Source organism: Phalaenopsis equestris, unplaced genomic scaffold (genome assembly GCF_001263595.1).
Source record: "Phalaenopsis equestris unplaced genomic scaffold, ASM126359v1 Scaffold000002, whole genome shotgun sequence".
NCBI classification, from domain to species: domain Eukaryota; kingdom Viridiplantae; phylum Streptophyta; class Magnoliopsida; order Asparagales; family Orchidaceae; genus Phalaenopsis; species Phalaenopsis equestris.
In genome coordinates, this window is record NW_018164444.1 from 2,306,495 (window position 1) to 2,321,484 (window position 14,990).

Sequence of the window (14,990 nt, forward strand, 5' to 3'; positions counted from 1 at the left end):
CTTTTTCTTTGAATTAGACTTTTAGGGTCTGTTTGGGGCAGCTGCAGCTTATCCTGATAATCTGCTGATGAGCAGCTGATCCGGATAAGCTATCTGGTTGTATGGTTGGCGCTTATGGAAACAACTGATTTTGAAAAATTGACCATTTTGCCCCTGTTCTGAATAATCAATTTAGCTGTTTGGTTAGTGCTTTTTGTAAACAATTTATTTGAAAAAAAATTTATTAATTAAATGAATAATCTATGCAGCAGAATCTGTTCTTTTCTCAACAAAATTAAAGATCACTGTTCAGACAAGAAAATACTAAAAAATTGATTTATATTTATATAACTAAAACATATACGATCACATCAAACGAATATGTTACACATACAAAAGTCAAACGCACTTGCACATACTACTATAAAGTATAATAAGAGTCCATAAAAAAAAAAATAACATGTTAAAATAATAAGTAAAAATATGATAATGTTAACTTTATAATGTAGCAACATATCACGACCCATACCACCTGCATCTGACACTTCAGAACCCTGAGCAAACCTGTCCGACTGCGGTATCGTAGAAAAGGAAGAACTCAAACCACATGCGGCAATCTTCCGTTGTGGTACTATTGAACTCATAGCAGTTGTGTCCAATTGAGAACACGTAGAAATAGTTCTACTGTCGGCCCACCTGAAGAATTTGCAGTCGTCCGGTCCTTGTTGTATCGCGGGTACCTGTAGAATTATCGCCCGTAACTATGTGTCTGTCGTGATGTGAAAACAATGACGGTCAATGACGGTAGCCCACATCGCGACACATCATTTGCCCTGACTTTCCTGAATATCTCAAGCTCATTGGCCTGCAATTATTATAAAAGCGTTGATCAGTCAAAAACAAGAGAGAATAAAAAAAAAACTCAATATACCAAATTGTGGAAGCAATTGTTGCAACAGATTTCTTTGGTCATCCAAGGTGCTCCACTATTATATGAATATAAGTAATAAACATTAAAAGCAAGGGGACAAGGTTTGATCTCCTATAAAGTAATGCTGTAATCAAACCTATATCCCGAACAACTATATTGAAAAGAAATTGGAAAATGCTCTGAAATGTAAATTTGAAATATATTATTTTTTTTTTCAAGTATGTTGAAACATTAAATTAAATAAATGATTAGAGTTATTTTTAGAATCTTGATAAAGTTTTAGAGGAGTTTGGAAAGTATCTAGTGCTACAAGTTGTTATCATAATGCTAGTTCTTATAAGGTGAGATTATTTCAAGAATTTAAGAAAAAGTTAGTGAATTAAAATTTTTATTGATTTCTTAATTAATCGAGTACAAGTCACAATTTCTTGAACTACTCGTAGGGGCGTAAATGAGCCAAATTTGGGCGAGCTTATTTGGGATAGCATATTGCATGTTGATGTTTAGCTCATATGATTTTAAGTTTGTTTGAAATTGTGGATGAATAATATGTTAATGTTCATTTTTAATCAATCAACATGAAATGACGGCATTATCAATGTAACTATTAATAAAGAATGACCTAGCCAGTGGATTGCAAACAATGATAGTTTTCATATAATTGCACCAAATACAATGATACTTAAATGAAGGTTAATGAAACGAGAGTAAGAAGCCTCATGGAGAGTCAAATTAACAATTGTAAAATAGCTCGTAAATGCGATTGTTGTGATTGTTGAGGACAACACAAAATCACTTGCAAGAATTTGATTAATCAGTCAAGTCAGACTTTTCTTGATGTTGATATTGCCTCATATGTGTCGAAATTTATATATATTGACATGGGCTAAATGACAAAACTTTTGGTGCGTTGTAAAAGATTGGATGACACGGATGAAGAGTACATTGATGAGGAGCAAAATTAATGCGGAGAACATGAACTTTTTTGTTAAACATCTTTTGCGATGATTTTGCTGAGCACAACAAAGATATAATAACTGTCGTTTTTTAACGAAATGATGTATTTATTTATTTCATGTATACTTGAAAAGGATAACTTAACGAAATTTTTGTTGTAGCAAATATCTCGCATTACTATTCTTTCTATGTTCTCTAGAGGGTGGTTAAATGGGAGGAATTTCATGATCATATTGACAGGTCATGATGATCCAACCATTATTAATGAAATAAAATGTATAGATAAAAAACTTTATTCTTTATGTTAGGTAGATGTGAGAAGAAAACAAGTTTATTTTTCAAGAGCATTATATTCACTTGATTTCACAAACAACTAATCATTTGAGCACCCCGCTATAACATCTTTGCATATTGAATTTTTTATGTTATTCGAACTGCATAATGCGGTGACTGGGAGGAATTCTCATTTTGGTGCGTTGGAGTTCATTATTGAGGAAATGGTGATTTAAATGTCATTTTGGGTGTGTCATTTGGTTCAGATATTTCATGTAGGAGTACAGTACTTTGTTCAAGATAAACTTGTCACAATACTAAAAACTACATTCATAAAAAAAATATCTATCTAGGTAAGTAGTGCAACTAATATAACAATCAAGAGTGATAATTACTGAACAAAACTTAGTTGATTCAAATAATCAGGGGCATTTACAAGCATACCACAATTCTTGTGCTTTTATATATCTAGCACTTAAAACTTTTCTATTTACATGCTTTGCACTCAAATCTGTAGCATCCCATCAAAAATACCACTCTTATTAACTTCATAAAAGTAACAGAATATCACTTTAAGTTCATATAACTTTAGACAGTATAAACTTTATGTTAATCAGATGCTAGTGTTATGCTCATCCAATCAATAAAAGAGTTCACTTGCCTAAGTTATTCAAAAAAATTTAGAGCCTTACATAAGTAATTATAAAAATATTTCTATAAAGAAAATATAATGCAACCAATAGGCTCGGGAACAGAAGGCTAATAAATTACATAGACCCCTATAACATTACTATAATTGAAAATTTTTTTGCTTTGGCTGCTTGGAGCTATTTTTGTGAGAAAACTCGGTGTTTTGTTAGATGCATAAATGCAACTTTGCGAGCTTGTTTAATATGTATGATTCTGTAAGTTTTTATTATAAATTACGATGTATTTTGTTTTTATCTTTTTCATTGAAAACTAAAATATATATAACTTGGAGTATTAAATTCTATATTAATTTTGTTGGCTAATGACATCGGCATTTAATTATGTAAATTGAATGTTCTAACAAAGTTTGCTACAGATCACACTCGAGAAAATCTATCTTTGTAGCTGAAATCATGGATCATCTAAAGTAAGCAGTATTGGTGCCCATGAGATCACATCGAAGCTTGGAACAACTAAAGGAAGTGATACTGGTGCCCATGATACAACTGCATCTGACATTGTTTGCTACAGACAATTTCATACTATTAAGAAGCTTCATCACCAATTTTTATGCAATTCTTTGAATGTAATATATGTAAATCTTTTAGTGACATGTATGTAAATCTTTGAGTGACATGTATGTAAATATTTGGTTGTTATAAATGTAAGATTTGCTAACATTAGATTGAAATATATATGATGCCACTAGCAGTTGTTGCAGTATTTCATTTTGAAATACTAAAAACTTTGATTACTTCTTTTCCCATCCGAGTAGTCAAAATTTCTTATCCAAATGTTTAACATTACTAACATTATACTAAAGATAATCATAAAAATGCAAACCTCTCAGTTCTATCAAGTCGAACCACAAAGTCTGGAGAATAATCTTCAGTCCACAAACAAAGGAATATCAGGTTCATATAATGGCAAAAATGTGTAGCAACAAACCACCCATACATCCAGAAACTAAATGCAAGGTGAATTTTAAATTATTACTCTAAGTAGCTTTACATTCACATGTCATTTTAGCTATAGAGAAATCAGAATTCAAGTCTCAAGCATAGTGATGGAGATTAATATCGCTTTCTCCAACAGCCTTTATTATCTTATATAAATAGATGGAATCGGTCTGTGTATCCTAAGACATTAGCAAACAAAGAAATCGATTGGTCTCAAGGATCTTGTGATGGAGATTGATATTGCAGTAGTTATTCAGTGAATCTAGCAAAGATTTTAGTGGCCAAATATTATTCTCTGGCAATCGATTTGTTTCATAAAGACTAAGCACTACGAAAGGTGTCTTGCATTCTAGCCCAACAATCACTATAAAGGTTTCCCCTATATGAAGCACTTGTGCAACCCCAGGAAAGCATGAGACAACTTTTCCATCATGATGTTTCAGCCTCTTTAGCTTTACTCATTGAGTTCTGTCAGATTAAAGGATAATCACAAAATGTTTCTTTTCACGGCAAAAAAATCATAAAACAAAAGAACAATTTCTATATCTACCATCTAAAAATTTCAAAATAAAAAATTAGACAATAAAAGATTATAGAAGAGAAAAAAGACTTAAAGGACTCATTCCTAGAAAAGAAAAAAAAAGATGCATCTTTGAAATAACTAAAGAAAAACAAAAAGTCATTTCATCAAGAGGACAACAAAACTTCAATACTCTCCAACGATCAACCAAATATTGATCCAATATGCTATAAACAGTTAGATATGTATTAAATATGTATCATAATGTGTCGCTTTTTTGTGCTATTGACCTTTTCAATTTGCTTTTTTTGGTAGTAATATTTAACCATGTCGAGTGAAAATATAGTGGAGGTACCGAAAGGAATTCTAGTTATATATGTTTTAGTAATTAAAAGTTACTTTGATATTATATTTTTGATCACATTTTTTCCTTAATTAGAGCAAATTCAAATCCAAATGTTAGTTCTTATGATGTTTTTTTCTTTGACTAAACAACGTGAATGAGAATGTTAGATGGATGTTTGGTAGAACTTGAAAGAATAAATTGAAAAATTATTATATTAGATATGGCGATAGTAGCATCTACTGAAATTAGATATATTTAACTGGTTGTAGCGCTTACAACTAGGGGTAGAGATGTATAAACAAGTGGAGTAGATAAAAATTACTTAGAATGATTAGGAAGGATACCAGGACAGATCAAATGTAGCATATATGCTAAAAGAAAGCATGAAATAAAGTTTACACTCTGTGAATCTATCAATAGGAATGGTTTGAAGTAATGATTTTTAAAGTGGACCATTCAAGTAATTACTATAAAAATATTAACGATATAAATATTAAAGAACTCCGAGCATTATTATATTTGTTATGCATCATCAGCTTTATGTGAGCAAGATATACCTGTAGTGACGAAAACCGAAGAAGGCTAGAGAAAAACCGAAGAAGGTTGAGGAGTGAAGCCCGAAGAACCACTTCGAGAAAGAACCGGATCCGTAGATGGTTCCCCGCTGCTGGACTCCGGCGATGGATTCTCTGCTGTTGAATCGGGCGTGGAACAGCTGTCACGAGAGCGAGAGACGAAGCGTTGTTAGATCCGACGTCGAATGACAAGGTTAAGGGAGCGAGCGGCGAAGCCCTGCTGGATCCGACGCCGAACAGCTTGGTGACGGGAACGAGAGGCGAAGCTCTGCTGGATCCGGCTTCGAACGGAGGTTAGGGGAGCGAGAGGCGAAGCGGTCGGGTCACGGAAATGGGATCGAGGGGTAATGCGTAAATCTGAATCGCACCCACGATCCGCGTTTTTTATAAATTTCAAAACGCATTTTCAAATAATCCCTCAATAAGTGGGAACCAAACAGTGAGACGACATTTTCAAAACGCCGTCCGCACTTATAAGCTGTCCCAAACGGGCCCTTAATGATAAAATCTTTTAAATTTTAGCTTTAAAAGCTTTATTCTAATAAAATTTAGGATTAAAATTTTACAAGATTTAAAATCAACAATTTTCTTTTTCCCACTTTATTTTCCTGCATGACCTTATATCAATTTTAAAATGATCTTAAGTGCATGAGCATATGTCCTTGCATATTAATAGGCCTCCATGCTTGATTGTCTTAAGTTATTGCATACATACTATCTTGAGGGAAGTACTCTGACTTCACAACCTGACTAGCCCAACATATGTTCCTTAAGTGGTTGTCAGGTGCGCTGTAGGATGTTAGAGGCTTTTCTCATCCAAACAGGATTTCAAGCTTATTGTGGGGTGGCTTAGCTTTGTAGTTGAGTCGTCCATCCCTTCTTTTTTGTGTGTAAGTTTCCTCTCCATACCCTTGGCAAGTATAATCCCTACTCTACTTATTTAGTTTAGATAGAGTCAAACAACTTAGTCATTTCTTTGTTCTAACTTTAGGTCTATTAAATCACTTCAAACTATGGAGAACATGGGTTCTTGACGTTGCATTTTTCAGTCGGGTTAACTCGACTACCTTCACGGCTTAGTAGATATGAGATCCCAATAGTCTAGGAGGACCATGGACAACCTAGACTGGGTTGTCTACCTTTCTATGTTTTTTCACCAATCTACCTATTGATTTACCCATTTTTGGGCACATTCTTTTCCGTTAGCAAGTTCTAGCGGGCGCATTCGATTAACTCTCTCGGTCCTGTTGCAACTATCTGTTTGGTTGCGATGATTAACCCTCTGCCTGGTGGCTTAGTTTTGCTCTTTGGCTGAATGTTTCCCTTATAAAGACCACCAAAAAGCTCTTTGGCTATCTATTTTCGGGATATATTGAGCAGACGCAATATCTTTTTTCATGGGTTTTCCTAGATATTCTTCAAAATGTAATTGACCACGGAGATGCTTTGTCATGGGAGATCTCTTTAAACCCATTACAAAATAAATTTAGTTTTGTATTCTAATTTGATTACGAAGGTTTTTTTTTATAGGATATTTCTCATATATTCTCTTGAATTTAGTATGATCTGATTTCTTTTTTTTAACCGCTCTTCTCCAGTTTATTTTGCAAGAATTTTTCTATATAAATATTTTTGTAGTTATTATTTTTTTATTCTTGTTAGTTTTTATCCATTTTTGGTTTTTCTTTTTTTTTTGCTTTTTCAAGCAAGGGTGAATTAGAAAGAGAGATTTGAAGAGGATGAGCGCTGAGAAGTTCGTTCCAGTCAGATCACGAAAGAGGCGCAAATAGAGTTTTACAAAAGAAATGAACTAAGCTAATCATACCAAGCATAGGGTGCTTGTTTAGGTCTGATTTTATAAATAATCAAGATGTGTTAAACTTTAAAGCCAAAGTTTTTGCTCAAAATGCACTTCTTCCACAGTTATACCATTCAAGAAATCACTATAATATCCATTTGATATAATAAAACCTTTAAAGCATGAAAATGCTAATAATAAATGGATGGCTTCTAGTTGAACTTTAGGGGTAACGTTTTCTTCAAATTCTAATCCTACTAGTTGGTGTATCTTTTGGTCACTAATCTAGCTTTATTCTTTATAACTATTCTAAATCCATTTGACTTATTTTTAAATACCTTTTTTTTGTTACTTAAAAAAAAATTATTTTGTTCCAACTATAATTTGTTTTGGAGGTCTAAGCACTAACTCCCAAATATTATTTTTGGTTTGGTGATATAATTCATCTTTCATAGTACATTATTCCTTGTGAATTTATTTAATTCAACTTGCATAGTACTAATCCATAATTCATTGCTTAAGGCCTTATCTATATTAGCAGAGGTTCAATTATTGATAAGAATGCAGTATTACCATTTAAAGCTCTATAGCATTTTTAGTTTGGATTTCATCTTGTCATCAACTGAGTGAGTTAAAGTGTAGAGTTTCTTAAGATAACTCTCTAAAGGATAAAATCTTCTGGTTTTCTTATCTTTAATATTCAACTAATTTTGTTTTAATTAAAAATACTGCTTTCTTATCTTTAATATTCAAATAATTTTGTTTTAATTAAATAGATGGCCGCGTTATTATAATCCTTACCATTATTGTTTGGAGATTGTTGGCATTGTCTAGTTATTGCTAGTGCTGTAATGAACCAGTGCACGGAATGAACAACTCGAATCGGCTTGATTAATATCACTCATGATTGTTCAAATTAGTAAATAAATAAGTTTGAACACTTTTTTTGAACTTAAAAGTTTAAATGAATCAAATTTGAACATAGTCAAACGCGTTTATTGACGTTCACGAACAAACTCGTTTGTTGTTAAACAAATAGCTTCTTAAATATTCTATAAACTTATATGATATATTATTTAAATAAAATTTAATTATTTAAAACTTATTTAATTATATATTTGATAGCAATATGTTATAATTTAATATCAATATGCATATAAATTTAAAGCAATTTGTTCTTATCTTTTTATTTCAATGACCTCGGTTTTTAGCACTTATTTATTTTATTGCAGGACTACTTACTTGCAACTCATATTATTTAATTTACTTGGTAATACCTAGTTAGATGACAATTTAAAATTTATTCAACTGCTTATTTATTTAGATTTGTAAAATCTTTTCTTGATAATTTTGTATAAAAGCAGGTGCTCATATGAATTTTTAGCATTTTTAATAGCTTTTAATATTTACTAGCTTTATATGAAAAATTAATTACAAATTGAGTTTTAAATTTTATGTGAAAAATTAAGCACTCATTCAAATTTTTTGCTTGTTTAATTAATATTCACAAGTTATGTACAAATCAAATATAATCAAACCAATTATGAATATTTGTGTGAATGCTCGGTTCAAGTTTGAATTGAACATGAACAACTTCTGATTCGAACAAGCCAAGTCCAATCCATGGCAGACTTTACTCAACCCTGCTTGATAACATCGCTAGTTCTGGCACATGGCTGCCTGCTTTGGAACTTAGGTTTTGTAGTCCTTCAGTTACACTACTGATGTTTACCTTTTTTTCCAGTATGCAGAAAAAGCATTTGTTCGAAACCCCAGAAATGATCAGTATCATCTACTCGCCGCACAGCAGATATGGGAGAGTGTTTCTATGAATGACAAGAAAGCAGTTTACCAACATATAATCGCTTCAAACGCCGATGTGAATGCTGTCTATGAACAAACGTCTCTCAGCAATTCATTGACTCTCGCAAAAGCTTTACTTCTGCAAGATCAAATGAGTCCGATCTTCGATCGAAGTTCTAGCTGTAATGTCGGCGAGTCAGAGCACTGGGTTTCTGCCTTGAATTCGTTCAGTTCGCTGGGTGGAATTGAAAATCAAAGCGAAGCAGATGAGAGCAACGAAGGTTTCTCGCTCCTTCACCTCGCTTGTCAGACTGCGGACATCGGAATGATTGAACTACTGTTGCAATATGGGGCTAATGTGAATGCTGTGGATCTGAAGATGATGTCGCCGCTTCATCATTGCATTCTGAGAGGTCGGCATGCCTTCACCAAACTGTTGATTTCGAGGTGATTTTCTAGTTCTTTTGCTCTCTCTTTGAACTTCTGGTGGTCTATTAGTTTCATTGATAAGGTTTTGGAAGATTTACATACATACTACTCGATTCTTTTGCATTTACATTTCTAATGCCTAAACTTCAATTGTTACATACACGCTACCTTCCTTATGCATGACACGGTCTCTTATTAAAAGTTTAAATAGTCGTATTTTTGATGTGATATGAAAAATTTGTATCGTATAAATGTAATAATTAACTTATAGGTATTACATATGTAAATATGTAAGAATCGGGTGGTATGTAAATGTCATAAAGTTTTGTATACAGTTGATAATTAATTGTAATTCTCTTGTGTGATGTTGATCATATCTATGCTTGATATGATCACATGGCTGATGATTCATCATTATGTAGTAATTCTGATATAAAAATATATATACATGGTGCATTTATATATATACCACACAATTCTTATGTATTTGCATATCAAACACCTAAACATTCATATGTACGTGCATACCACTTAAATCTTTAACATCACATCAAAATTATCATCATCACTTTTTAAAAGTGAGATGCACCTTTTTATGCATAAGTTTTTGACACCGAGATGACATAAATGTAAATATTAAACTTTGGGTGCAGATAATGTAAGGTGTATATAATATAAATACATAGGAATTGTGTGCACTCATTTCAAACTAGATCCAAGAGCTTTGATACCTATTTTGTTTAAAAAAAGAAGGATTGATATACATCCCATTCTATTCCTATCCATCCACATATCTGACACCAAAACTTCAACTTTTACATATATGCCGCTTTACCTATGCATGAAATGGTGTTTTACACTTTTTAAATTTCAAAATAGCGATATTTTTTAATGTGATATAAAGGATTTGATAAATGTAACAATTAATATTTGGGTTTTATATATGTAACTACATAAGAATTGGGTGTTATGCATGTAAATGACCCCCTTCAAAAAATTGATCAAGATATCCTCATACAAATTTTTTTTCTGGAAGATTTACACCATATAACTTTTTTCTTATATATTTACATATTTAACTCCTAAACTTCAACTTTTACATATATACCACCGTACCTATGCATGAAAAGCTATATTTCACTTTTTAAAAGATAAAATGAAATGACAGTACATTTGATGTGATATGAAAGATTTGTGTAATATAGATGTAAAAGGTAAAGTTTAGGGATATAAATGTAATAACTAAATTATAAATGCCTCAATTTTCTTCCCTACGGCCAGTTGTTTCTGCTGAGGAGCTAAACCTAATTGATCTCCATCTCTGCCTGCAGGGGAGCTGATCCAAACACCACTGACAGTGTTGGTAAGACCCCTCTACAGTATGCAGTGGAGTCTGGAAACATTGATGATGAGGATGCTCTTGCTCTACTGGAAGATTCAAATAGATAATAATGGCTTCCATCCAATTCCCAGATTTCTCCCTTATATTATCAGAAAAGATTGCTACCTATGTTGCAAATCAGTCCCAGCTTTAATTTTAATTACAGATTTTCGAGCTCTACTACGGCCCGACGTTGAGTCGAATTATCAAAATACCTTGGGAGAAGGTGATTATGGTTTTTTTAGAAATGATGGTACATTTGATGTGACACGAAAGATTTGTGTGATACAGATGTAAAAGGTAAAGTTTAGGGGTATAAATGTAATAACTAAATTATAAATGCCTCAATTTTCTTCCCTACGGCCAGTTGTTTCTGCTGAGGAGCTAAACCTAATTGATCTCCATCTCTGCCTGCAGGGGAGCTGATCCAAACACCACTGACAGTGTTGGTAAGACCCCTCTACAGTATGCAGTGGAGTCTGGAAACATTGATGATGAGGATGCTCTTGCTCTACTGGAAGATTCAAATAGATAATAATGGCTTCCATCCAATTCCCAGATTTCTCCCTTATATTATCAGAAAAGATTGCTACCTATGTTGCAAATCAGTCCCAGCTTTAATTTTAATTACAGATTTTCGAGCTCTACTACGGCCCGACGTTGAGTCGAATTATCAAAATACCTTGGGAGAAGGTGATTATGGTCTTTTTATCCTTTTTTTTATTATTTTTTATTTGTTGAGGACAGTTTATGTTTGGTTTGCAGCTTTCTGCATTGTGTGAATTGATGCATGTTATCTCTTCCCTATTTTGATTGAGTTGGTTTAATGCCCTGCCTTTGATTGCTAGACTTCTTGTAAAAAAAGGTTTTTTGTATATAATTTTGAATTTATTTGCAATGCATTAGTTTGAGGAATTCTACTGAAACAAAATTTTGCTACCTGATTGTTGTGTTCTTGGGGGATTTAGATGCATCTCATACAATTCTTGTGTGTTTGTTGCTACAGAACTTTTTTTATATATCTATATATTTAGATACATACCTTGTAATATGTAAATAAAGACGAATTATATGGACTTTATGTAAATTTTCTTTTTTTGATTTATTATTATTATTATTATTATTATTATTATTTTATTGTGCTGAATGATAAGGGTTGCCACAATTACATCTCAATTCAATTTGGGGTGCGTCAAGCTAGCTCATGAGTTAGCTTGGGCTCGGTTAAACAAGTGACTCGTGAGTTGAGCTCGATGAGTTAACACGTTAGTTTCGACTCGACTCGCAAGCTCATGAGCTGACTTATTTGAATAAGTATTATTATAAAATACATTCAAAATATACTTAGATTTTAAGATCTAAGATTCAAATAAATATGTATTTAATATTTTATATCAAATTAGTATTATTTATTTATATCCTAATTTTTTTTTTGGTCATTTTATTGTAATACTAATTTAATTAATATTATTTTCTCTTTTAAACATTAAACTAGCCAGCTCACAAACTCGTAGGCTTAAGTTCGAGCTTGAACTTGAGAGCTCAATTAATTAATAAAACTCGAGTTAAGGCTGAGAGTTAACTCATCCATCCTCATTCTTTGGGGCTAATTCTCAACAATTTCTACACTTCAAACTCATCTAGATGAAGTAGAGATTGTCTCATTGATGAAAATAAATTTTTTGTTTTTTTCTTCATGGCCCAAGCTACTAACAACTGGAAAATTTGTGTTCAACATTTGGAAATTTGTTTTTTTCTTCATGGCCCAAGCTACTAACAACTTTTGGAAATTTGTGTTCAACATTAAAGTTTAATTCTGGGTTAGCAACTGCAAGTTTCATTGACAAGAATTGTAGTTAAGGATGAATTTTATTGTTTAAATCTTAGTAAAAAAATAAAGATAAAATGAAGAATTTGAGAGACATAACTCTATTATATATATATATATATATATATATATATATATACGTACACTAGAAGACTTCATACTTACCATTCAATTCATATATTTTTAAATTGAATGCACAATATTCCAATTCAACAAAAATCAAATAGAGAAAGTAAAGCATCATTTAAAAATCACATCACATGGGAAAATACTACTTAACAAAGAAAGAAGAGAGATATATGAGACATTTCCATTTAACCCGACCAACAAATAACCATTTGCTCTAACAAAAATATGAACTAACAATAAGGTGGACTATGGAAATACATATGCTTCTCTATATACCAAAAAAAACTTAGTTTATTGCAAAAAAAATAAAAAATAAGTTAGAAAAAGAACATTTTAGAAAAAAATGATTTCCACCAATGTATTCCCTCATTCATCGTCCTCTAAGCATTCCCTCCTAAATGTATGTTTTGGTCGAAATCCACTTGTATAACTAGTTTGTTTGAACACATGATTTAACTTAAAAATTTATCCTAGTTGTGAGCTATCTTGGCTCAATGAATTTTTATAAGTTGTTTTATGATGCTTAGAAAGTCCACGTTCACCGCACTTGTGGACACTTTTGAGCTTCTTGACATTATTTTCTAATAAATTTTTTATTCTTTTCTCTTTGGGTCTTCTGCCATATGTCATAATCAATCACATACCACTACCTTTTACCTGGAATGATTGATATATGGCTTTCATAAGCCATTTTATACCGGTATGAGAAAATCAAGTATTACTAATAAACTATGTTAAATAAAAAAAATAATACTATGGTCTTTTATCGACCTATTAACATAATAACACTCATGAACATATGTGTCATGGAGGACGCTTTTTATATCTGATGAACGCAAAAAAATGTGAATGCATGGTAAATCGGTAAATTGTCACACTCAACGGCTACATACTTTAGTATATATGTTAACTTCATGTCTCTTATTTTGACATGCAACCTCTATTGTATATATTGTTGGTTGTCTCACAGTTAGTTGTTTTTTTCTAGTTGTACCCTCTCTCAAATATTTCTCATACGGTACTAACTCATCTTTCAAATTATTTGATTTCATTTTTTTATGTGCTCTTTTCTCCATAGCATATCTCATATCATGTCAATCAAATCCACTACAGGCTTACGCCTAGCTTCTCTAATCCACACATTAGAGAAGCATGTAAATTCAAAGCTTTTGGACTACTTGTATGGCAAACCAATCAAGTAGGAGTACACTTGCGGGCATGTAAATTCAAGCTTAATATATGTGTTAGTTGCTACCCATATCAAACTCTACATCGTATTAGTGTTGCTATAGTGAAATAATTTTCTCATATTTTTCCATAGTAGTCGCATACAAACCCGATGTTCAGCATCTCGAAAACACAATCTTGATTGTTTCTCCAAGGCCCTTCTCCATATCATATATAATTGCAAGAGGATATTACTCAAACCAAATGGATATAACTAATTGTTCTAAAGAACAGTGCCGAGTTGTCTTTGACTATGTTTACAAATTGCGAATGCTATTATATAGAGCTCATTATTCTCATCCAATGAAATAACTGATAATAACACACAAATATACTTCAACTTTAAATGACATGCATTAAGCCCAATTAAATTTTTGCACCCTGCTAGAAATCTATCAATGCAAGCCTTGAAACTCACATAAAATCTTTCAAGAGATGAGTCTTCCTTATTGGAAACATATGTAATACGTGATCCGAGATTTTTATTTATAAGAGGTATCTTCTACAGTTCAAAAAATAATCTCTTGTGTTTGCTTTCTCGACATCCACAACTTCATGTAAGGTAATGATAACTTATATAAGCTTTTGAAAGAGTTGTTAAGCTATTTTGGAGGTATCTCAGAATTTCTCTTCACTATTTCTCCAATTTCTTCAGCTACCCAAGATGATGTTGTTTGTTTATTTCCTTCTCATTTACACAAGGACACAAATGTTTTAGTTCAAATTTTCTAACCTCAAATGATTTTCCATTAGTAATAGTGCAGCTCTAGCTCTCCAATGACACCCTAGATGTACACAAACAATAGAGACACGAGATATGATGTTAGCCTGGATCTTTATCCCATAAATATTTTTTATTGCATTGGATCGAATTGCTTGTTTGAAACTTTGTAAATCACAAAAGCATACACCCACTTTAACTCAATATCACGTTCGACAAATTATTTTTATCAATGTCCTCATGAAATGTAGAGTCAGATTTTGGAAGGCTACTACCTATTGTGTTAGTAATGACACACACCTCTTCGACTTATAGAAACACAATATGTTCTTTATTATGTTGGGTAGTTACCACCACCTTCACTCTACTACATTCATTTAACTGAGCAACCATTTCCATAACAAAAAAGTCACTAGTTATATATATATATATATATATATGTTG

At 32.2% G+C, this 14,990-nt stretch overlaps 1 protein-coding gene across 1 annotated transcript in view; it reads left to right on the forward strand.

Moving 5' to 3' along the window:
* Positions 1-11,567, forward strand: part of LOC110035082 (ADP-ribosylation factor GTPase-activating protein AGD3-like) — a 39,571-nt gene extending 28,004 nt beyond the window's left edge. The window contains exons 12-14 of the mRNA XM_020739327.1: positions 8,773-9,278; positions 10,592-10,867; positions 11,335-11,567. Coding sequence (XP_020594986.1) covers positions 8,773-9,278; positions 10,592-10,709 — 624 coding nt within the window. The 3' untranslated portion in view covers positions 10,710-10,867; positions 11,335-11,567. The remainder of the gene's footprint in view (positions 1-8,772; positions 9,279-10,591; positions 10,868-11,334) is intronic.
* Positions 11,568-14,990: the final 3,423 nt, after the last annotated feature.